We start from the raw sequence: 25213 nt of genomic DNA on the forward strand, positions 1-25213 counted from the left end.
GCTACTCTCCCCTCCAGCTCTCACTGGCTCAGGCTCTCAGTTGCTCACTGAGTTAGGTGCCGGTCCAGCCTCCTGGTGGATCAGGTCTGACCCTGTGACATCAGCCGTCGGTGGGCTTCAGCCCACTGTCTGCTGAAAAGGGGTCACAGGAGTGCAGAACTTTGGCTGTACTTCTCTTTTAATTCCTATTCATTGGTACCATTTACACCTGATCATAGTGTCACTTGAAGTTTGAAGGTCGTCGCTTTAAAAAGTTTGCAAGCTTCTTTTGGAGCTTCTTTTAGACTTTAATAGGAGTGCCTGAAAAATGCACACAACCTGCATTTTTTTTAAAATGTTTTCCATTGGCTAGAAAAAGATTCCAGCTTGAAACGTGCACAGAACCCGTTCAAGTGTGAATAGGACCATTTTCAAATGTTTTTTTGTTTTTCACTGAACTTTTCTCCTTGTAAAGAAAAAGGTATATTGTTTTATACTTAATATTTTTTTTCCAGGTTGGATGGAGCACTGCCCGAGACTATTATACTTTTTTATGGTCGCCTATGCCTGAAAACTATGTGCCCGACTGTACTCGTGACTGTGTGCTAACATTCCAAGGTTAGAGCATGTTTTCATGTTTCCTCTTGAAAATTAGATGTATTTTATATTTTACCAGATTGGGCCATTTTATTTTATTGTGCTTGTGTGCCCTAAAATTCACCTTTAGCGTGTTTTTAACTGAAACCTTTGCGGTAATATCGTGTGACATAAAAAATTGGGACTACCACCATTTTAATTTCTAGGGTGTCAGGTTTCAGAAAATATATAACGTTTGGGAGGTTTACATCATCTTTAGGACTAAAATTATTTTTCTAAACGTGTGCAAAAAATACAAAAAACGCTCTGGCAGCGAAAAGGTTAAATACCGAAAAATACACCATACATCCCTTTCTAAATGTCTCTATCTTGCATTATTATATCTAATAAATTACAGGTCTGATGTAAACATGTATAATGGTACAAAAGACTAAAAATACTATGGAAAGTTTTGTGTTTAAATGGTTACATTTATGTTTCCCCTTTCTGATTTTTTTTTTTTTTGTAATGCTTTTTATGTGTTTTAGATTCTTTTTTTCTGTATTCTTGGCTTGAGTTAATCATTGTGTGTCCCCAGATAATTCACCTGTTCATTGAGCACCCCAGCAAAGTCTTGAACTGTTGTCCAATAACAGCTGGGTGCTTCCACCTGTGTAAACTAGCGGTTAGGTCATAAACTGAGTTTGGATGGATATACTGAGCAGCCCATTTTTTTCACATGCATAAAAGCAGAGTTTTATGAAGTTCTCTATTAAACGTCCATATGAGACATGAGTTAGCCAAGTTACAAAAGCATGCAGTTACAATCAGGCACTGAAACAGTAGTATTTCCTTGATCTTCACAAGTGCAACATGCAGCTGACCTGTAATTTGGCAAAGCTTGCAGAGATATTTTTAATAAAATGGTGCATATAGCTCAAATGCACTGGAACCAACAGAAATGAATCAAGCAGCTGCTCATCACATTTTTTTTTTTTCAACTTCAATATGATGAACCGGTTTTAAGCTCTTGAACTTAAAGCGGAGTTCCACCAAAATATTTTATTTTTTATTTTTTTTTATAAACGTCAGCAGCTACAAATACTGCAGCTGCTGACTTTTAAAATATGGACACTCACCTGTCCAGGGCGCCCACAATGTCCTCACCCGAAGCCAGCCTGTCCCTGGGCTCTTGGGTGGAGGCACTGCCATCTTCGGTAAGGGTATCAAGAAGTGAAGCCTTGCGGCTTAACAGCCTGATTCCCGACTGCACATGCACGAATCGTGGTGCGTGTCCTCACTGGTCCCTGCTGTCTCCTGGGACCCGTGTGTTGCCCAGAAGATAGAGGGGGGACGGAGGATGGCCCGTACATGGCATAGATCACGTGGAGCCTGCAGAGATCTATGCCCAGAAGTGGGAGCAAATCAAACCCCAACCCCCCCCCCCAAAGTGTGACACTGGAGGGGGGAGGAATCCGATCAGCAGAAGTTCCATTTTTGGGTGGAACTCCGCTTTTAAGGTATGTAGTAGTTTTTTTCCTGTACCTTATAACCTCTAAAGAAGAATTCCAGGCATTTTTATGGCCATTTTTACATAGTTCTAATGGTCCAGCTTGGTCCAATGTATGATGTATTCATATACCATACTTCGGAATCCCTCTAGATCCAGTGACCTCCACTAGCTTCTGGATCCTGTGCCACAAGGCTGCACTGCTGCATTCTTAACTCAGGAGTTTGGCCATTGGGCATGGGAATTTTCTCAAATAATGCAAAGCATCACTGCCCTGTCTCTCCACCTTTTCCATGCATTGGTGCAAGCTGGACCAATGCAACTAAGAAAAAAAGTCTATACCTTGAGTTCTCCTTTAACCACTTCCGCCCCGGTCAATAGCATATTGACATCTGGCAAGTGGTTCTGTTATCCTGACTGGGCGTCATTTGACGTCCAGCAGGATAACATGCCAAAGTGTGCCTGTGAGGGAGCTCATCGGGGCGATCATGGTGTGTTCGCCTGACACGCCGCAACTCCGATCGTGATAAGAAACCTGTCAGAGGCTTCTTACCACGTGATCAGCTGTGACCAATCACAGCTGATCATTGCGTGAACCAGGAAGTGCCGGTAAATAGCATTACTCGGTTCGCGCTGGCAGGGAGAGCCGATCGTCGGCTCTCCCTGTCAGAGGAGGGGGGGGAGATGGGGTCTGTGATGATAATCAGCGCATTGATTATCAGTATAGCCCCATCAGATGAGAAAAAAGGTACCTAGTCAGTGCCCCCTCAGGATCGCCAGTCAGTGCCCATGACATTGCCAATCAGTGCCCTACAGTAACAGTGTCAAAACCTCATCAGCGCTGCCCATCAGTGCCACATATCAGTGCCGCCTGTAGGTGCCCATCTGTGCTGCATATCAGTGCCGCTTATCAGTGCCCATCAATTCTACATATCAGTGCCACCTTATTGGTGCCAACCCATCAGTGCCACCTTATCTGTGCACATCAGTGAAGGAGAAAACAACAATTGGCATTCAAAGTGCGACAACGCTAAAGCTGAAAATTGTCCTGGCCAGGAAGGGGCGATAGTGCCTGGTATTGAAGTACTTAAAGAAACTTTCACACCCTGCTTACTTATATAGAACCTGCTGTGCTCTATTGTTTTCTAAGTACTGAGATACCACTTAGTATCCCTGGAGGCTGTTGGCTACTTCCTTTGTTCACTTACCTGTTGTCAGATTTATACAAATTATAAAATTGTTTAGAAACTCTTGGTGCAAGCTCCTATAAGGTCCTGGGAGCAGTGCCATTTTGCAGTTCCAAGATAGTTCATGTTAATTTCTGAGCATTCAAAAGGGATTTTGACAGAGGGAAGACCTGCACGGTCCAACCAGGTTATTATGTCTGCAGTAAGTAGATATGGTCAACCAGAAAGCAAGGTGCAGTCTATGTTCTCTTGTGGTACTGTATGTGATCCAAGGATCCCAGACTTTTAGGAACTTGGAGTGGGTATCATCCAGAATGGAGGTGAGCTTTTCATCCACCATAGTTCCATGAAGCCTATGCTTAACTTGAATTGAAGTTGAGAAATGTCTCCATACTCTAGCTAACGTCTGCTGGGCAGCTAGGAACACCAGCTTTCTTTGGTTTGGTGAGGGTCGAAGTCGGTTCATGCAGTAATACTTCCTAGGGGATTCCAGATAAAGAGACATTCAGAACAGACCTAATCATATTGTAGACTTATGTGTAGAACCGAATCGCCTTGGGACAGGTCTGCCAGAAGTGGAGTAGAGTAAGGTGAGTGACTTGTTCCCTGCAGCCTTGGAAGCACTGAAGGGGTGAGCTTGGATAAGTGGTCAGGGGTCATATACCACAGCAAGAGTAGTTTTAGAAGCATTTTCTTGGGCAAAGATGTTTCGAAAGCACTTAGAGGAAGCCAACCAGATCTTGCTCCCGATAGTGCGATCAGGGTTTCTGCCTAGGCTTGCTGCCCATTTAGACCCTGGCTCATGCTCTTATATGGTCAGTCAGGGATGCGTGTAAGTCTGAGACTGAGCCTTTTAGTTAGGGATCCTTCTGGTAGCAATTTTAGAAAGGGGTTAGACGCTTAAGCGATTCTTTATGGCATTGAAGCAAGCAACGAACATGATGGTTGATTTGGATGTACCAGAAGTATTCTGTAGCTAGTAATTTCGAAAGGATTTATCGCCGTCAGCAGTAAGGTTTTCATAGATCCATTTAACCCCTCTCCTGCACCACCATCTGAAGACCAGTGGGTTGTTAAAGTGCTAGTTGGATTAGAGCTCCATTTGGTGAATTGTCATATCTTCACAAGACATTAGTTCTTGGGCATCAGAGTCAACCCAGGCTTTTCTGTTGAAGGAATTGGTGGAAATGGTATTACCAGTGAGAGAAATTGGTACTAATCAAAGGACAAGAATTCGGCCAATTCCAGTGGGACATCCAAGCTGCCCATCAATTACCGTAATGTTGTAATTTGAGGCCATATTCATGTTTGACTGTAGTATATCATTATATTGCAATCACCTTAAAGTGTAATTAAAAGCACAACTTTTACTTTTTCTAGTTTTGGATAGAGTGGACAGGAACTAGATCACTTATCATTTTTTTTTATTGCTGTCTGTGCCCCCTGTTACCAGAACAGTTATAGGGGAGAAATCTTCCAATGGTGACCCAGATGACATGCCAGGATTCCCTCACTATGTAAGGATTTCGTCTCGCTCCCCCTTTTTGGCTATAGGACAGGAAGTGAAAGAAAATCTCACAGATGGCAAAAAATAAATAAAAAATGGGGTTATAACCCTCCCTTACTCAATCCAAAATGAAAAAGGGGGAAACAAGTTTTCCTTTTATTGATTGTAAAGGTAACATTTAAAAAAACAAAGTGCATACTTGCCTGCTCTGTGCAATGGTTTTGCACAAAGCAGCCCTGGTCCCCCACCAGCACTGCTTTCCCCGCCTATTGCCCCCCAAAGTAAGCTGCTTGTTTTGGGGGCACTCATGCAGGCTCACTCCATGGCCATACTCTGTCCATTGACACACACAGTGCAGCTTAGCACTGCTCCCTCCTCACTAGCTATCATTGACAGCAGCGGGAGCAAAGGGCTCCCACTGCTGTGTGTGAGCCAATGAGTAGCGAGAGAGAGAAGCAGCGATGGATTGGCATTGGGCTCAGGTAAGTATAAGGGGGATATGGGGGAGGTGGGGGGTGTTTGAGAAGTTTTTTTACCTTAATGCATAGAATGTATTCGGGTAAAAACTTTCTGCCCCTGGAACCACTTTAAAGTTTACATTTCTGTTACTTTTATGAATTTAGCTCTGTTTGCTATATCCACATGGCAGTCTATGCATTTTAGTTGCAATGAAATGTGGTTCCAGTTGTATTTTTGAATGAAATCCTTTCTCATGTTTTAACATACCAGCTCTCTATATCCAGCACATGTTCTTTGATTGTGATTTTGTGCAGGGATTTCTTGAATGTAGTGTTTTCCGAAAACTTGCAGGCTAAATTAATACTTGGCCAAACTGGATACGCTGTTGATAGAAAAACGGCAGTTTTTTATGTTTTAAATAGCTGCTGCTAAAGTGTCCCATTCCTAGGGGGCTGTGCAAAATGCTTGCAATGTGAAAATGTCCAAAAGTATCCAGACAAAATGTGCTAAAGAGCTTTACTGTGTTCCAGGATAAATATTTGTGCTAATACAACCCAAAGTACCTGGTTCCTGGAATAGAATGTCATTTTGTGTTCTCCTTATCCATAAAATTCCTTCAGTGTGCTTGATAGCTTGGTAATAGCCGCTATGTATACATCCCTCCTGCCCAATGATGTGTTCTAATGACAGTTTAACTATTTTTGATTTTAACCCATCCCTAAAGGAAACCTGTTAAAAGAGAATTATGGCTAATGCTTTTTTTGTCATGATTCTCTTGTAGGTCACAGGAGTGTACTTACTTTTGCTCTCCTGTGACCCAGAGTCAGCTGATAGAGGGCGATGGATGTCACAGAGCCAGTCCAGGCACCGGAAGGATTCTGACCATATTGTTGGGATCCACTCAGCTGTCTAACAGCTTGCTTTGGCTTTCAGTGCACGGGTGAGAGGTAAAGCCAGATGCTCCTGCCCCCTCTCCAGCTCGGTGCTTCAGTGAGTGTTGGGGAAGCAGGGTGGAGAGTGATGATTAGCAATCGCTGCTCTCCACTCAAGCAGACTTGAAAACTTATGAAGGTTTTTTTTTTTTATATACCCCCAACTTCTCCTTTTAAGATGAACGGCAGGAAAAGCTCTTGAAAAAAATCTGCTGGGATGCATATGGTTAGATCTCAGGAGGTGTATGCTGTCTCCTAGATCGATGCCTGTTATTTACAGTTTACAATTTCATTGAGAGCCATTAGTACCTATAGCGTTTGCTATACTTCCAGTGCTTTGGCAGCCTTTTAAGCAGCAAGCTAGGGTTTAACTATTTGTAAGCTAGGAAAATATTTTTATAAAAAGTTTTCTTACTTGTACAGTAAGGTCACAGGGTCTTTAATTATTTTGACTGGTTAATATGCAGGTGTTCTTAGGTGACAGACCCCTTCCCTTTACTGAGATAAGCTTACCTTCTTTGATGGACGCTTCTCTCTGTCCCTTTCTCTGAATGATGGTATACCACCAAGAAGATTCTTTGATCAAGAATCCTGCTGTAACCAAATCTCACTGGAAGAAAGGACCAGCCTGTAATGTTGCATCCTATCAGTGGTCGCAGCAGGGAGTCAGGCATGCTTAGGCTTATATAAAACTTGGCACCATTTTTTTCTACCGGTATCAGCGCTACTGTCCCCGTGCACATCCCCCATTTGGTGCCTAGTACACCTGTGCAAAACAAGCATTTACTGCACCTGTGCTGCCTCGTTCTCAATGGAGTCACTATGGCTGCAGTTCTGCTTCTTCTGGCAATATCTCCTGGCTCTTGATTACTGTGGCCTAAAAGTGCTTGGCATCGAGATATCACCCCTCCCTCCTCTACTGCAGTTGGGGTCTTGAGTACCCTTCTAAAACATCATCTTTGTTTTAAATGACAGAGACAAACTCACACAGATCAGCGTAACTTAAAAATGGAGGAACATATTAATTAACAAAGACCAAAATACAGCCCACAAATTGTCATTGTTAAATAAACATATCACCTATACATCTCTGATACCTGGCAAGCTAGTAGATATTCCACAAGTTACAATAAGAGTACCCCTCTGGGGGCAATATTTCAAAAGCTTGGCAGATCTGAAGTGTGGGCAAAAGGATTGAATGGACTTTGTAGCTCAGGCTCAGCTTGGCTTCATTGGGAGTGATAGTTTATCCATTCAGAGGAGGTACTGATGGTTGTCCTATTACTTTCTGCCTTCCTCTGGCTATTCAGCTGGCCCATTTGCCAAACCAGCTTCCTCTTTCTATCCAAAGAGGAATTTTCTACAGCATCAGGTGATATAGTGCCTTGCAAAAGTATTCACCCCCCTTGGCATTTTTCGTGTTTTGTTGCCCCACAACCTGGAATTAACATGGATTGTTTGAGGATTTGCATCATTTAATTTACAGGACATGCCCACAACTTTGAAGATGTGTTTTTTTTTTTTTTCTTTTTTTGTGACGCAATCAACAAATAGGACAAAATAACAGAAAAGGTCAAAGTGCGTAACCATTCACTCCTCTAAAGTCAATACTTTGTAGAGCCACCTTTTGGGGCTATCACAGTTCCAAGTCGTTTGGATAAATATCTGAGCTTGCCACATCTTACCACTGGGATTTTTGCCCAATCCTCCTTGCACAACTTCTCCAGCTCCTTCAAGTTGGATGGTTTGTGCTTGTGAATAGCACTCTTTAAGTCTGACCACAGATTGTCTATTGGATTGAGGTCAGGGCTTTGACTAGGCCATTCCAACACCTTTACATGTTTCCCCTTAAACCACTCAAGAGTTCCTTTTAGCAGAGTGTTTGTGGTCATTGTCCTGCTGGAAGGTGAACCTCCATCCTAGCCTCAAATCACACACAGAGTGGTACAGGTTTTGTTCAAGAATATCCCTGTATTTAGCACCATCCATCTTTCCCTCAACTCTGAAAAGTTTCCCAGTCCTGACTGCTGAAAAATATCCCCACAGCATGATGCTGCCACCACCATGTTTCACTGTGGGGATGGTGTCCTTTGGGTGATGTGATGTGTTGGGATTGCACCAGACATAGCGTTTCTTTGATGGCCAAAAAGTTAAATTTTAGTCTCATCAGACCAGAGCACCTTTCATCATAAATTTTGGGAGTCTCCCACATGCCTTTTTCGCAAACTCAAAACGTGGCATTTTGTTTTTTGCTAGAAGTAATGTCTTTCTTCTGACCATTCTGCCATAAAGCCCAACTCTATGGAGCGTATGGCTTATTGTCGTTCTATGTACAGATACTTCAGTCTCTGCTATGGAACTCCGCAGCTCCTCCAGGGTTACCTTAGGTCTCTGTGCCACCTCTCTGATTAATGCCCTCCTTGCCGGGTCTGTGAGTTTTGGTGTGCGGCCATCTCTTGATAGGTTTGCTGTTGTGCCACGTTCTTTCCATTTGGTTATGATCGATTTGATGGTGCTCCTAGCATCATCAAAGATTTGGATATTTTTTTTTATAACCTAACCCTGACTTGTACTTCTCAACAACATTGTCCCTTACTTGTTTGGAGAGTTTCTTGGTCTTCATGGCAGTGTTTGGTTAGTGGTTAGGTGTTGCAGCCTCTGGGGCCTTTCAAAAAAGGTGGGTATATGTAAGGACAGATCATGTGACACTTAGATTGCACACAGGTGGACATCATTTCACTAATTATGTGACTTCTGAAGGCAATTGGTTGCACCAGAGCTTTTTATGGGCTTCATAACAAAGGTGGTGAATACATACACACATGCCAGTTATCATTTTTTATTTCTGAAAAATAGTTTTATATCTATTTTTCTAATTTTACTTCACCAAGTGAATTTGTACTTTAATTTTATTTCACCAAGTTGTGTTCTAATTCAGATAAAAAAAAACATTGAACCAAAGGCTGTAATGTAACAAAATAGGTAAAAAGACAAGGGGGGGGGGGGGGTGAATACTTTTGCAAGGCAATCTGTCAGATTTTATAGACAGAATTTCTGGTCTTATTGAGGGACTTATAGACAGCAGGGTCACAGCAGTGTGCCATTTGATCACCCCTCCTGAATTTGGTTTTTGATTTTGCCCTTGAGTCAGAAACATTACCTAAAGAGAAGAGAGCAGTTGAGGATGATCCTTCTAAGGAACTGGATCAAGATGATACACCTGTAACTGAGATTTTATCCAAACTGAGAAATATGATAGCTACCCTTATTGATGCTGTATGTCCTTGCTTATCATTGGAGCAGCCGTACTCTGCTCACACCAAGGTATCCAGTATTTTATTCCTCAGAAACCTTTTCCTGTACAGTATCCTATTGAGGAAAGTTTCCAGCATAAATGGGCTGTTCCTGTGGTATATCTTACCATTCTTGCCTCAACAAGACCCTCATTGTCCCTGTGGAGGATCATTTCTTGTTCATAGACCCAGTAGACAAGAGGTTAGAGGCTCACTTAAGGCTTCCTTTACACAACCGCTCAGCCTGTATAAACGCATCTGACTGCATCTAAGTTCGGAAATTTGTCCCTAAAGGCATGTAACTGCTTGGTGTGCGGCTACATATGTACAGCGATGGCTGCTGTCGGCCTGTCAATACTTTATACAGCCGCGGTTATTTGCATGCACCTTTCATTCCAGCTGTAATTCATGCTGCTGAAATCCAGTGTATGTGGCTAAACGGCCGTGTTAGGTGGACGCCTTTAACCACTTAAGGACCAGGCCTTTTTTTTCAGACTTGGTGTTTACACGTTTAAAACTGTTTGTTTTTTTTTTTTTTTTGTTTTTGTTATAAAATTACTTAGAACCCCCAAACATTATATATTGTTTTTTTTTCTAACACCCTAGAGAATAAAATGGCGGTCATTGCAATACTTTTTTTTTTCACACCGTATTTACACAGAGGTCTTACAATCGCACTTTTTTGGAAAAAATTCACTTTTTTTAAATAAAAAAATAAGACAACAGTAAAATTAGCCCATTTTTTTACAGTGTGAAAGATAATGTTACGCTGAGTAAATTGATACCCAACATGTCATGCTTCAAAATTGCGCCCGCTCGTGGAATAGCGTCAAACTTTTACCCTCAAAAATCTCCATAAGCGACATTGTTCTCGCTCTACCGATCGCGGCGATACCTCACATGTGTGGTTTGACTACCGTTTTCATATACGGGCACTACTCCCATATGCGTTCACTCCTGCGCACGAGCTTGTCAGGACAGGGTGTATTTTTATTTACTTTACTTGATTTTATTTATTTTTGCACTGTTTTAAAAAAAAATGGATCACTTTTATTCCTATTACAAGGAATGTAAACATCCCTTGTAATAGAAAAAAGCATGACAGGTCCTCTTAAATACGAGATCTGGGGTCAAAAAGTCCTCAGATCTCATATTTGGACTTAAATGCAATAATAAAAAATAAAAAAAATGTAATTTGAAAAAATTACATTGAAAATTTTTTTACCTCTTAAGAGGTATGGGCGGAAGTGACGTATTGACGTCGCTTCCGCCCTTCTATGGTATAGAGACGAGTGGGGGCCATCTTAGCCTCACTCGTCTCTATACCCAGAAGTGCACAGGACCCGATCACCTCCGCCGCTACCGACGGCTCCAGTAAGCTGCAGAGGGTGCGGGAGACCACCGTTATCGCACACAGGACCGTCTCCTGTAAAGAGGGATATCGCGGTTGTGGTAGCAGCTGCTGCTGTTACCGAGATATCCCTCTTCAAAGTACTGACGTATATGTACATAAGGTGGTCCTTAAGTGGTTAAAGCTTCCTTTTCCTTGCTTGGGCCCCGCCATGCAACCTGCAGCTGCTTCTATGGCGGCCTGCCAGATGACTGTCTGGACTATGCATACAACCCAAAATCCTAGATCCATACTCACGGATGCCTCTGGCCACAGTCAGACTTTTAGCGGACAAAGGTTTGCCGTCAGATTTTTGTATGATCAGTACACAAATCCATCACACAAAAGTCGAAAGTACAAACACACATGCTTGGAATCAATGCTCACCAAACACGAAATTTAGCAGAAGGGGCCCAAAGGGTGACGCTCAAGAGCTGAAATTCTTTGTAGTACGTCACTATGTTTGTGTTTGTTGCACAACAATTGTGTACCGTTAGTATGCAAGACGATATCCTGGCACACGCACAAAAATTATTACACTGTATCCAAATGAAATTTTTATCATCCCCCCCCCCCCCCCCCCCCCCAAATAGAGCTTTCTTTTGGTGGTATTTGATCACCTGTGCGATTTTTTTTTTTTTTTTTTTTATTTATTTTTTTTTTTTTTTATTTTGTTCTAAAATTTTAAAACGGGGAATTTTTGTCCGTCATTGAAGTACGCTGATGAAGTGGCAGTGATGGGCACCGATAGGTGGCAGTGATGTGCACTGATCGGTTACACTGATAGGCATCACTTCTATGTGGCATTGATAGGTGGCACTTGTGGGCATAGATAGGTGGCACTTGTGGGCACTTTAAGGTTCCAATTATGAGGCATAATTGCCTCTTCGTTTCGGGACCGATGTCCCTTTAAGCTGAGCCGGTGTTTGGCTTTTTTTCTTTATCCTCTGCTGTCAGCGTGAGGAGAAAAAAAAAAAAGATCACCAAGATTTTGTTTTGATCATGTGATCAGCTGTCATTGGCTGGCAGCTGATCACATGGTAAAGGGTCGGGACTGGCCCCTTACTCAGATTGGTGATCACCCAAGTCTCAATGACTCAGTGATCACAGCACGCCCTGCAGGGCGCACGCAGGGAGTATGCGCAGGGGAGGCCGTCATAACGGCCTCCCGGGAATTCACATCTGTGCCGTGGCCGTCATTCGGCCATAGTGTGGATGTCAGATGGTTAAAGTAGGACTATAGGCAAAGCTTTATTTTTTTATTTTGGATAGAGTAAGGGAGGGTTATAACCCTTGTCAGAGATAGAATATATATATATATATATATCTGTTCCATTGCAGAGATTTACCTTCACTTCCTGTCTCCTAGCCAAACGTGAAGTGAGAGGAAATCGCTACAAAATAAGGGGATTTTTTGGGGACTCCCAGGTCACCAGAATTAGTGTCCCCATTGGAATATTTTCCCTAATATTACTTTCCTGGGGACAACCCACAATTTGGGATTTTGTTTTACTTTGACTTTCAATGATAATGGTTAACAGGGCAAGTAAAGAGGATGCAGCTCCCTAACAGGGGCACAGACAGCAATAAAAACCTGACAGGGGTTCTAATTTCTCTCCACTCTTTCCGACTCATCAGTACTATCTGTACTTTGCCATAGACCATCAGCTTTACCAATATTTTATCTTTCCCTTTGGCCTGTCCACAGTCCCATGGGTTCTCACCAAATTTGGCCTGGTTATGGTTTTGCATAGGGGGGAGGAGATTTAGGTTTTAGAGTACTTGGACAACTTTCTGTTCAACGAAAAGCCCTGGCATCCAACATGCAGTGCAGACTTTGCAAGGCTTTGATTGGATCCTCAATTTGAGGAAATTAATGGCTTGATCCACCTCACGAATTGGAGTACCTGAGCCTGACTTTGAGCATGGCCCTGCCCAAACTCCTCTGATGAGTGAAGAGACCAACTTCATTCCTGGGCACAGAGGAATTCCTGATTTTATGTCTATATGTGGGTCTTGGGTCTAATGCGTGCCTCCTTTGAGGATGTGCCAAACATTCAATTTCACCCCAGACTACTGCAACTCATCATTCTGGCAGCATGGGACAAACGGACTCAGGTCTTGCGCCTATTTGTATTCACACCCCACAACTTTTTTTTTTTTCAGTTTTGGATAGAATGGAGAAAAATTAGAACACTTGTCGGATTTTTATTATTGTCTGTGTCCCCGTTCAGAAGATTCACCCTCTCTATTTGCCATGTTTATTAATATCAAAAGTGAAAGTAAAAGAAAATCACCAATTTTGGTTTGTCCCAGAACTAATATGGGAGAAATTTTTCAATGGAGACACTAGTTCTGATGACCCTGGTGGCAACCCAAGGATTCTCTCACTTTGGTGAGATTTCCTCTGAATTTCAGTTTTTGGTTTTGGGACAGAAGGTAAAAGGAAATCTCCCCTATGGGTCACAGTTGGTGTGGGGGGGGGGGGGGGTGGGACCTGATGGGTTATAACCAGGGCTCGACAAAACCCGGGCGCCAGGTCGCATTGGCGACTAGAAATGGCGACCTCGCGCCTGGGGCAGCACAGCTGGGGGTATCCTGTCTCTGTGGACCCCCCCAGCGTGATCGCGTCGGGCCGTTCCGCCGGCGGCCGAAAATTTAGGCCGCGGCTTTGAGGCCTTCTGCGGTCCTATGATTCCTTATGGAATCTGGCGCCCTCTGGTGGTCGCCGTTGGTATGACAAACCAGCAATGCTAATGAAGCCTCCTCTGCCTGTTTTATATTACCTGCCTTTTCTTCCCTTTATTTAGAACCCCCTAAACATTATATATATTTTTTATTCTAACACCCTAGAGAATAAAATGGTGGTTGTTGCAATACTGTCTGTCACACCGTATTTGTGCAGCGGACTTACAAGCGCACTTTTGTTGGGAAAAATAATTTAGTTAATAAAAAAATAAGACAACAGTAAAGTTAGCCCAATTATTTTTTATATTGTGAAAGATAATGTTACGCCGAGTAAATTGATACCCAACATGTCACGCTTCAAAATTGCACCCGCTCATGGAATGGCGACAAACTTTTACCCTTTAAAATCTCCATAGGCGACGTTTAAAAAAATTCTACAGGTTGCACGTTTTGAGTTACAGAGGAGGTCTGGGGCTAGAATTATTGCTCTCGCTCTACCGATCACGGCGCTACCTCCTATGTGTGGTTCGAACACCGATTTTATATGCGGGCAGGACAGGGCGCGTTTAAAAATTATTATTTTTTCTGCTTATTTTAACTTTTTTTTTTTTCCACTGTTCTTTTAAAAAAAATGTTGTGTCACTTTTATTCTTATTACAAGGAATGTAAAAATCCCTTGTAATAGAAAAAGCATGACAGGTCCTCTTAAATATGAGATCTGGGGTCAGAGAGACTTCGGATCTCATATTTACACTAAAATGCAATTGAAAAAAAAATTGTCATTTGAAAAAAAAAAAAAAAATGTCCCTCTAAGAGCTATGGGCAATGACTTGGAGACGGGGGGGGGGGCGGCGACGGCGCTGCGACGGCGCTGCTATCTTCCCCTCACTCGTCTCCATGTCAGGCCAGGGACAGGTCCGGATCGCCGTCACGGACCTGGCTCCTAACTTTTTAAGCTGGCTCCTAGATTCCAAGCAAATTTGTCAACCCCTGGTTATAACCCTTCCTTATGCTATCAAAAAAAAAAAGTTTTACATACCGTATTTATCGCCGTATAACATGTACCATAGTCATTTGCAGGCTTGCCCCTGTGTCATTTGCAGCCTTGCCCCAGTGTCATTGCATTATAAATCCTGTATAATAATAATTGCAGCCTTGCCCCAGTTTCATTGTCATTGCAGCCTTGCCCCAGTTTCATTGTCATTGCAGCCTTGCCCCAGTTTCATTGTCATTGCAGCCTTGTCCCAGTTTCATTGTCATTGCAGTCTTGTCATTGTCATTGCAGTCTTGTCATTGTCATTGCAGTCTTGTCATTGCAGTCTTGTCATTGCAGCCTTCCAGTTTAAATATGGCGCTGCTGAGATACACAGAGCCGGATGTCTCTGTATCTCGGTTCCTCTTGCATTCCCACCATGATGGACATAACACAGGTCCAATGGCTGGACTGGGTGTGACTGTGAGAGGAGCCGAGAGGAGCCGAGAGGAGCCGAGCGCTGCCGATATACACATAGCCGAGTAAACTCGACTAGGCTTGGCTCCTCTCAGCTCCGCTCAGTCACGCCCAGTCCCTGTGTTACGTCCATCATAGGGCAGGACTGGGCGTGACTGTGAGAGGAGCCGAGTACACTCGGCTATGTGTATTTTGGCGGCGCTCGCTCCACTCACAATCAACGGAGATCGGCAGGGGGGTTTCGCCGTATAAGACACATCCACGATTTTCCCCTGATTTTAAGGGGAAAAAAGCGTGTGTTATACACAGATAAATACGGTAGTTCTACTTTAAAGCACACTTTACCAGATCTATGCTTTTGTGTGGTTTTCAGCATTAGGCTTATATTTCTCATATGCACAAGGATACCACCTGGGCTTCTATTGACATATTTGTTACGTTCTACCAGGTGGATGTTCCGATCATCTCTGCTACATGCTGCTCTGAGTCTGTCAAGCCTTCTCAAACCATTTGTGGGCCTGTAGGTGTTGCCCACCCCTCAGTTGGACTGGTTTTGGATGTCAGTCCTAATAATTAAAGTTTCCCACTAAAATCTATTTCTTGGAGTACAGTACAGGACACAGGTCTCTTCCTTCTGTTCCTATGGCCTCTCTATTGATTGACAAAGATAAATAATTTCAGAACTTTTTCCACCTTGAAAAACAAACTGAAATCTTTTAGGGGGGTGGGGGGCAAAAAAAATAATGTGGTTGCATAAATGTGCACCCCCTCTTAAAACTGAGGATGTAGCTGTGTTCAGAATTAAGTAATCACATTCAAACTCCTGTTAAAAAGGAGTCGGCACACATTTTAAAGTGCCTCTGATTAAAGCGGGAGTCCGCCGGGAGTCCGCGTTTTTATTTTATTTTTTTTTATTTATTTTTTTTTAAAAGCCAGCAGCTACAAATACTGCAGCTGCTGACTTTTAAAATAGTGACACTTACCTGTCTAGCGCGCCCGCGATGTCGGCACCCGAAGCCGATCTCTCGATCGTCTCTCGGGTGCTGCCGCCGCCATCTTGGGTATGGGAATCAGGAAGTGGAGCCTTTCGGCTTCATTTCCCGGTTCCCTACTGCGCATGCGCGAGTCGCGCTGTGCATTAAGAATGGACCTGCTGCCTCTGGGATCTGTGCGTTTCCCAGCAGGCAGCGGGGGACCTTCGGAAAGGGGCGTAATGTACGCCCCTTTCCGCAGAGAGCTATCCTGGAAGTGGGTGCAGATACCTGTGCTGTACAGGTATCTGCACCCCCCTCCCCCCTGAAAGGTGCCAATTGTGGCGCCGGAGGGGGGGGGGGGTTCCGATGAGCGGAAGGTCCACTTTAGGGTGGACCTCCGCTTTAACCCCAAATAACGTTTAGCTGTTCTAGTTGGTCTTTCCTGACATTTTCTTAGTGGCATCCTACAGCAAATGCCATGGTCTGCAGAGAGCTTCCAAAGCATCAGAGGGATCTCACTGGTAAAAGGTATCAGTCAGGAGAAGGGTACAAAAGAATTTCCAAAGCATTAGATATACTATGGAACACAGTGAAGACAACAAATATGGTACACCGGTAACATTACCAAGTACTAACGTCCCTCCAAAATGTATGAAAAGACTAGAGGAAAACTGGTCAGGGAGGCTGCCAAGAGGCTTACAGCAACATTAAAGGAGCTTCAGGAATATCTGGCAGCCAGATAGATGCCATATGTCTGGACTATGGGGTAGAGTGGCAAGATGCAAGGCTTTTCTTACGAAGAAAAACATCCAAGCCCGGGTAAATTTTGAAAAAACGCACCTGAAGCCTCCCAAAAGCATGTGGGAAAATACGTTCTGGTCTGATGAAACCAAGGTTGAACTTTTTGGCCATAATTCCATATATATTCCGAAGATATTTTTGGCTCAAACACTGCACATCACCAAAAGAACACTATAAACAGTGAAGCGTGGTTGTGGCAGCATTCTGCTTTGGGGATTTTTTTCTTCAGCTGGAACAGGGACCTTAGTCAAGATAAAGGGAATTATGAACAGTTCCAATATTGGCACAACACCTTCAGGTTTCTGCTAGAAAACTAAACATGAAGAGGAACTTCTTCTTTCAGCATGACAACGACCCAAAGCATACATCAAAATCAACAACGGAATGGCTTCACCAGAAGAAGATTAAAGTTTTGTACTGGCCCAGCCAGAGCCCAGACCTGAATCTGATTGAAAATTTGTGGGGTGATCTGAAGAGGGCTGTGCACAGGAGATGCCCTCACAATCTTGGAGTGTTTTTGCAAAGAAGAGTGGGCAAATATTGCCCAGTCAAGATGTGCTATGCTGGTAGACTCGTACCCAAAAAGATTGAGTGCTGTAATCAAATCAAAAGATGCTTCAACAAAGTATTAGTTTAAAGAGGAATTAAACCCTCATGGGTTTACTTCCTCTTTGATTACCTGCAAAGGTAAAGCATAATGGACTACTATGCATCGCATAGTAGTCCATTATGTGTCACTTACCTGACACAGGAGCCAGCGAAATCACCGCTGTCCCCTGTAGTTCCGAGCGTCCATCTTCTTGGTGGGTCTCGCTGCTCCGGCGCTGTGATTCGCCGGAACAGCGATGACGCCACTCCCGCGCATGCGCACGGGAGCCGACACTCCTGGCATATCGCTGCGGCTTGCCCAGTGCGCCTGCGCGCCGCTGTCTATGGTGCATGCGCCGTCGACAGCGGTGGCTGTCTTCAGGTAAATATCTCCTAAATCATATAGGTTTAGGAGATATTTCTTGGACCTACAGGTAAGCCTTAATCTAGGCTTACCTGTAGGTCAAAGTGGTTTGTAAGGGTTTACAACCACTTTAAGGTTGTGCACAATTATGCAACCATGTTATTTTATTTTTACTTCCCTCCGCCTAAAAGATTTCAGTTTATTGTTCAACTGAGTTGTACAGTTTATAGGTCACTTTAAAGGTGGAAAAAGTTCTGAAAATATTTATCTTTGTCTCTTTTCGTGTAGACTTTTTACATCCGCTGTAGGGGAATGTCTGCAGCCTTTCTTTTTTGCCAGTGTCCATTCACGTGAAGGTATCTGCATATAAACCAGTCATAATGATTAAAGGGCTTGTGCTGTAATCTATGAAACTGAAGTCAGAAATTCTATTTTCCTGGAGTTTTTCTTTAAGTTAGAAAGTTCCCATTGTGGACTTGTTTTTAAAGTAGCAAGTACTTTTTTTTTTCTTACAGGTTTCATTAAAATAAAAATGACCAAGCTTCAAGAGTGAGTAGAGTTACATTTAAACACCAGAAAAGCAAGATTAAACATTTTATTTTTATCTCATTTGAGGAACACCCATTTCTAAAGTTTTTGGCATTAACAGCATGTTGAACTTTTTTTTCACATTTTAGGATACTATCTTCCTAACGATGATGGAGAGTTTTATCAGTTCTGTTATGTGACACATAAAGGTGAGATCCGGGGAGCAAGCACACCTTTCCAGTTTCGTACATCATCTCCTGTAGATGAGCTGTTAACCATGGAAGATGAAGGTCATTCAGACATGTTGGTGGTGACTACGAAAGCTGGCTTGCTGGAGGTATGTCAGTATTTTTTATAGTTTCATACCTTTTGCATTGCAGTTTTCTCTATATGTTCCTCTCTAGTCTTTCTCGTGTATCTAACTAATTGTTTTTTTCTTTTATGGCTGAGGGGTTACTCTATACAATCGACATACTTGATCTATTGCGGCAAAATGACGTGTCTTTTACGACATTACAAAGTACAGGGACCCCAAGCACAAAAAACATTTCTGTCTGATCTTTGACAAAATGGTGTAAATTTTAATGTAAGAAATATTAAACTCCTCTTTACAACTGGATTCCAGAATATCATGGGCATATATTGTGATTGCAGATAAAAGCCATGGATAATGGTCTAAATTATGAAAATTAGATGAGCATTACCAAGGTTTTCTGTTGAAAGTTCTGATACTCCTTTTAATTTACAAATCAAATTAAATAAGGCCTTTTAGCACAGCAAAGAGACTTTACATTGGTATCAAAAGTTTTTCATTTAATCCAGTTATGGCTTTATTAACACAACACTGATGGTTTTTCTAATGCCGCGTACACACGATCGGACTATCCGACGGACTTTGCAGCGGAGGTCCGCCGGACTTTCCGAACGAGTGGACCTGCCCGCGCACGACCGGACTTCTCCGGCGGACTAGGTCCAGCGGACAAACCACTGGACTATGGCGCTAGTCCGCCAGACTTTTGAAATGAACTGACTTGCCCACACGCAGAGAAAAGTCCGTTCATTTTGAACACGGCTCCAGGTAGACGGGACTAGCAAAGGAGGTCAATGTCGCCGCCTCCATCGGTGAGATTGACATCTCGCTAGCCCCATCACCTGGTTTGGATTTAAAGGGAAAGCCCCACGCGTGGGGGTCCCCCCAAAGTCCATATCAGACCCTTATCCGAGCATGCAGCTCGGCCGGTCAGGAAAGGGGGTGAGGATGAGCGAGCGCCCCCTCCTGAGCCATACCAGGCCACGTGCCCTCAACATGGGGGGGGGGGGGGGTGTGACAGAAGACCGGGCCACCGCTAGTAAAAGAGCTGGAAGAAGAAAGCGGAGGCCCGGCAAGAAGAACCGAAGAGGGGGACAAGACCCCCGAAGTCGGAAGAAGAGGCGGCGGTGACAGAAGACCAGGCCACCACTAGTAAAAGAGCTATAAGATAGCGGAGGCCCGGTAAGAAGAACCAAAGAGGGGGACAAGACCCCCGAAGTCGGAAGAAGACCCCACGGCGGCAGCAACGAAGAAGAAAGAAAGCCAGGCTCCTCCGCTAGTAAAAGAGCAGAAGATAGCGGAGGAGTCCGGCGAGAAGACCCCCCAAGATGGAAGACCACCGGAGCTGTCCAATAAATTATTTTAAAAACATGTGTTGTGTCTTTTTCTTTACACTTTTTTTTCACCAAGTGAATTGGTAGGGGTACATGGTACCCCAATACTCATTCACATAGGTTGGGGTGTTGTTATCTTTAATAAGGGGGCCCCCGGATTCCGATAAGCCCCCCGTCCGCAGACCCCGACAACCAATGGCCAGGGTTGTCGGGAAGAGGCCCTTGTCCTCATCAACATGGGGACAAGGTGCTTTGGGGTGAGGGGCCTCCCCTTCCCCAAAGCACCCCCCCATGTTGAGGGCACGTAGCCTGGTAGGGCTCGGGGGGGGGGGGGCTCACTCGTCCCCACCCCCTTTTGATGACCGCCTGGGCTGCGTGCTCGGATAAGAGTCTAATATGGACTTTGGGGGGACCCCACGCCGTTTTTTTGGCTTAGGGGTTCTCCTTTAAGTCCATACCAGGTGACGGGGCTACCGAGGTGTCAATCTCGCCAAAGGAGGCAGCCACATTGACCTCCTTTTGCTAGTGCCATTTACCTGGAGCTGCGTTCAAAATGAACGGACTTTTCTCCGTGTGTGGGCAAGTCCGTTCATTTCAAAAGTCCGGCGGACCAGCACATAGACGGCTGGTTTGTCTTCCAGACTTGGAAAGAAAAAGTCAGCCGGAGCCCACACATGGGCGGATTGTCCAGCGGACTCTGGTCCGCCGCATAGTCTGATCGTGTGTACGCGGCATAAGAGTTAGTGGTATTTTTATAGTTAAAGTGATCCTAAATCTGAAACATTTTTTACCTTAATGCATTCCTTGCATTAAGGTAAAAACAGTTTAGGCATCAGTATTGGCCCCTCACTCCTTGCCTAAGCCCTCATTCGATCCAGCACTGGGCACGTTTGCACCTCTTCTCCCCTCACTCCTGGGTCTTACTGGCTTTGCTGGGGCACACGGAGTCATTGGCTTCCACTGCTGTTAATCAAAGCCAGTGGTGGGGGGGGTGGGGCAGAGTGCTGCTATCTATAGGTACGATCACGCACAAATGCCCCTACGGGAGGCGGCTTCCAATGGGGGCACTGTACAAAGCAGAGGTGCCAGGAGTGCCGGCGGGCCTCAAAAGATGGGGTTCGAGGCTGCTCTGTGCAGTTCCATTCCACGGAGCACTTAAAGGAGTTATAAAAGGCACAAGATTTTTTATCTTAATGCATTCTATACATTAAGATAAAAAAAATGATACAGCTGTAGTTCCTTTTGCTCCTGCGGTTGTCAAAGTCAGCCAATCAGGGGAGAAAGGGGGCCGGGTCGGAGCTCCATGTCTGAATGGATACATGGAGCTCTGACTTGGTTCATGTGCCCCTATAGGAAGCTGCTGCCTGAGGGGGCACTCAATAGGAGGGAGGGGCCCGTAGCAGAAAAGAGGGACCAGAGAAAAGGAGGATCAGGCTCCTCTGTGCAAAACCAACTGCACAGAGCAGATAAGTATAACATATTTGTTATTTTTTTTTTTTTCTTTCTTTTTTTTTTTTTTAAACAAACCTTTACAGTCACTTTAAGTATAGACATGTTTGTCATTTTATTTATACAATTATTTGTCATTCTTTTAATTTATAATCACTTTAAATCTGTTTTTATTTAAAAATAAAAGGGATATAGTTATAGAAAAAAAAAAGACCTTCAGGAGTAGTGAGGCGAAAGGTAAATATCACTGTATAGCAGTAAGGCATCAAGGTAATAATAAACTGTAAGTAGGATAAACAGAATGTACATGGTTTGTATTTTCCAGGAAGGTTGTCTAGTTGAGCATAAGATCAGTAATGGTTCTTGTATGAAGGGGTAGTTTCATAGATGGATAAAAGGTTGAAAGTCGTAATCTTTTGGTGAGCTAACAAGAAAGGTGCCATGTTTGATTTGCAACTTGGTAAAGAAAAGTTGGCCCACGAAGGAAAAATAAAAGGTGTGGGGGGAGGGGGATTTAGGAGGTTGAATGGTTCAATATATCTTAGGATATGTGAAGGGGGGTGATGGGGTTGTGGAGTAACTTCCCAGTTGGCAGTAGAGGGTATTTCGTTTCTCAGTCTATGTCAGAGGAGAGTAGAGGGAGAAGAACAGGTTTCCCAAAAAGGAGGCTGTTAGCTGGAAGGCATTTGGAATTGATGTAATATTATATTTTTCTGGTTATTCATAAGCCCAGGAAGGAGGGATATAATGGCAACTTCCTGGGAAGGTCTTAGGGAGTCTCTGTAAAAGTAATGATCAACAGCCTTTGGGCCTTCTAAAGGATCTGTCTTGCACTGTCTGTATTGCTCCATACTAACCAGTCTTTTTATTCTCTAAAAGGTCTCGAGGCCCATTCATTACTGGGTCTACTTTTAAAATGTAATATTTTGCTTTCTCTTTACCTTTTTCTTACTTCGTCTGTGTCTGAGAATTCAGCTTGAGTGTCAAGGGTCAGAGGTCACCAAAATCTGAAGGTTGCTGCCATTTAAAGTAGAAGTATAGGCAAAACTTTTTTTTTCATTCTGGATAGAGCAAGGGAGGGTTATAACCCCTGTCAGATTTTTTTTTTTTTTTCGTCATCTGTGTCCCATTTAGGAGATTTCCCTTAACTTCCTATCTCATAGTCAAACAGGAAATGAATGTAAATCCATGCAGATAAGGGAATCCCTTGGGGACCCCCAGCTCACCAGAACAAGTGTACCCATTGGAAGATTTCCCCTCTACTACTTTTCTGGGGACAACCCAAAATGTGGAAGTTTCTTTTACTTTCACTTTCAATGCTAATGGTAAACTGGACAAATAGAGAGGGTGAATCTCCCCAATTGGGGCACAGACAGCAGTAAAAATGAACAGGGGTTGCCTTTAGTTCTCACTGGCACACTGTTTTCCTGCTCCTTGTGGTATATAATACATTGCCAATATGGAGGTACATAATCAACTACCCTGATGTTTGCTATTGCAGTGCACTGTCAGAAGCTAGGACACAATGTGCATGATGACAAGCAGTTTAAAGGACTGAAATTGTCAGGCTTCAGATTACCTCTGACCTATGACTGCTATCCCTAATGTGTAAAAAGTTATCCTGCACCAGAATGCTATGTATAGTCTGTTCATCTGAAACCAGCATCCAAGTGGTATGCCTTCTCTTTATTATAGTTCAGACATTGCTAGTTATGGAATTAAGTTGAATCTCCTTGCCTAAAGGAAACCGTTTTTCATTGTTAGTTGTGTTTTATGTTTTAGCTGAAAATAGAAAAGACAATGAAAGAAAAGGAAGAGCTGCAGAAGATAACCACCATTCTAGAGAAGGAGACGGCCCAACTTAGGCAACAAGTGGAAAACTTGGAGAGTGAGCTGTCACGTGAAAGAGAGCATTCTGAGCAACTATCTTCAGAACGAGAGGTAACTGCAAAGTGGACATGTTACATTTTTATTAAAGCCATTTTTTTTTTTTTTAAGCAAATTTCTCTTCACACTTCCTTGTTCTGGTATTAGCTTTAGTATCCGCTCCTAAAGTCGAATCATTTGTTTTGAGTGGAGTTTCACTGCTGCTTTTAAGAAAAACAAAAAAAACAAGGGATCTGAATAAGGTGGGTAGCCAGGATAAATAGTGCATACTATACCTGCACTGCCCTGAATCTTTGTTGCACTATTTGTAAGTTCCAGTATGATCCACTTCTGGGACCTGTGAGTAACCGTTTGCTGGTCTTCAGCTTGACATTCCTCTACAGACTTGCATGCTTACAACACTTAAGATCAGCCATGGTGTGGTAGGTATACTGCAGATATCTGCAATCAGGAGCCCCGGTGTTTGTGGACATTTGTAGCCAGAAAGCCTGTACAAGGTATGGACGCTGTTGTAACAAATATATATGCAGTTAGGCGATTGTCCCTGGACAGGAAATAGAAAGCGTGTGTCTGGGACTGATCATCTGTTTCTGACTGTGTTTAACTGTTTAATGTGTGAAAATATTCTTATAGAGGTGGACAGCTACAGCTCCAGCCTGTCATTGACTTGTACAGGCTTCCTGGCTGTGGTTGTTGGCAAACACCTTACGTTAACTGACATTTGCTCAGTCATACAACACTGTACCCAAATTAAATATGTGTATATATAATATATATATATCATTTTTTTTTTTTACACAAGTAAAGCTTTTTTTGGTGGCATTTGATCACCACTGTGTTTTTTAATTATATAAACAAAAATGAGTAGAAATTATGAACCCCCACCAATATTTTATACTTTCTGTTATAAAACATATTCAATTAAAAAAAACGTTTTCATAAATTGTGGCCAAAGTATACTGTGCTAGTTCCTGGCCATGGACCCAAAATTCCCATGTTTTATTCCCCAAACCATAGTTATCACTTTTGCCTTTATGGCAAGATGCTCCATCATGCTGGAAAAGGCAATGTTCCTCATCAAACTGTTCTTGGATGGTTGGGAGAAATTTCTCTCGGAGGATGTTTTTGTACTAATCTTTATTCATGGCTGTGTTCTTTGGCAAAATTGTGGCTGAGCCCACTGTTTTGCTTGCATCTATCTAGCAAGGTTACTTTGTGGTATAAGCAATGAAGCTGAGACCTCTGCAGTGTATAAATGTGCTTTTACTAGACAAAAATGCTGTACACACACAACTATTACAATATTAGGAATACAAATCAAGACTGACAGATATCTATAACAAGCAAAATGCCTAGCAATTAAACAGCCTATGGTTTGAAACAGTAGAAATACACTTAAAAGTTTCTTAAATCTGGTTACTGTGTGTTCATGATCTCTGTTGACAATGAGGCTTCTGGAGATCCGACACCTTCTTGTTCGCTGATTACAGATTCTTCCTCTTGCTCTGGTGTTAATCCATGTTGAAGTTTCTTGTATTTAAGGCATCATAAGTCCTTTTATCTGTCAGCTTGTTCACAATGGTACAAACTTGATTACCTTAACAACCAACTAAGCTACATCTTGGTAGCTTCAGTTTTAAAGGCACTCTCTTGCCTGTTTACTGTAGCTATAGAGACAATAGACTGTTCTCAAACTGCCAAAGGAATACAACAATAGTATCTACGTTCCCCATTGTATCCAACAGCATTTGTTTGAGAAGTTCTGTATCTATGAAACCAGAATTCTATGTCAGTCTTATAGAAAGATCATATTTTATTAGGGCTGTTACTGATTAAAATTTTCATGTTCGATTAATTGATTTTTTTTAATCGATTAATCGACTCATTTTGATTAATTATAATGCACATACAGATCCAACTACTTTTAGCTGATCTCCTTGCATCTCTGCATTAGTCAGTGGTAAATGTGGTATACACTATATACCATCACCCGACACCAATTAGTTT

General features: G+C 43.0%; 1 protein-coding gene across 4 annotated transcripts in view; it reads left to right on the top strand.

Moving 5' to 3' along the window:
- Nucleotides 1-25213, top strand: part of TAX1BP1 (Tax1 binding protein 1) — a 160157-nt gene that overhangs the window by 33158 nt on the left and 101786 nt on the right. For all 4 annotated transcript variants that reach the window (XM_077491348.1, XM_077491350.1, XM_077491349.1 and 1 more), the window contains exons 3-5: nt 495-597; nt 18376-18563; nt 23102-23260. In XM_077491348.1, the coding sequence (XP_077347474.1) occupies nt 495-597; nt 18376-18563; nt 23102-23260 (450 nt within the window). The remainder of the gene's footprint in view (nt 1-494; nt 598-18375; nt 18564-23101; nt 23261-25213) is intronic.

This window comes from Lithobates pipiens, unplaced genomic scaffold (genome assembly GCF_037356315.1).
Source record: "Lithobates pipiens isolate NorthernLeopardFrog02 unplaced genomic scaffold, aLitPip1_a1.2 Scaffold_19, whole genome shotgun sequence".
NCBI classification, from domain to species: Eukaryota; Metazoa; Chordata; class Amphibia; order Anura; family Ranidae; genus Lithobates; species Lithobates pipiens.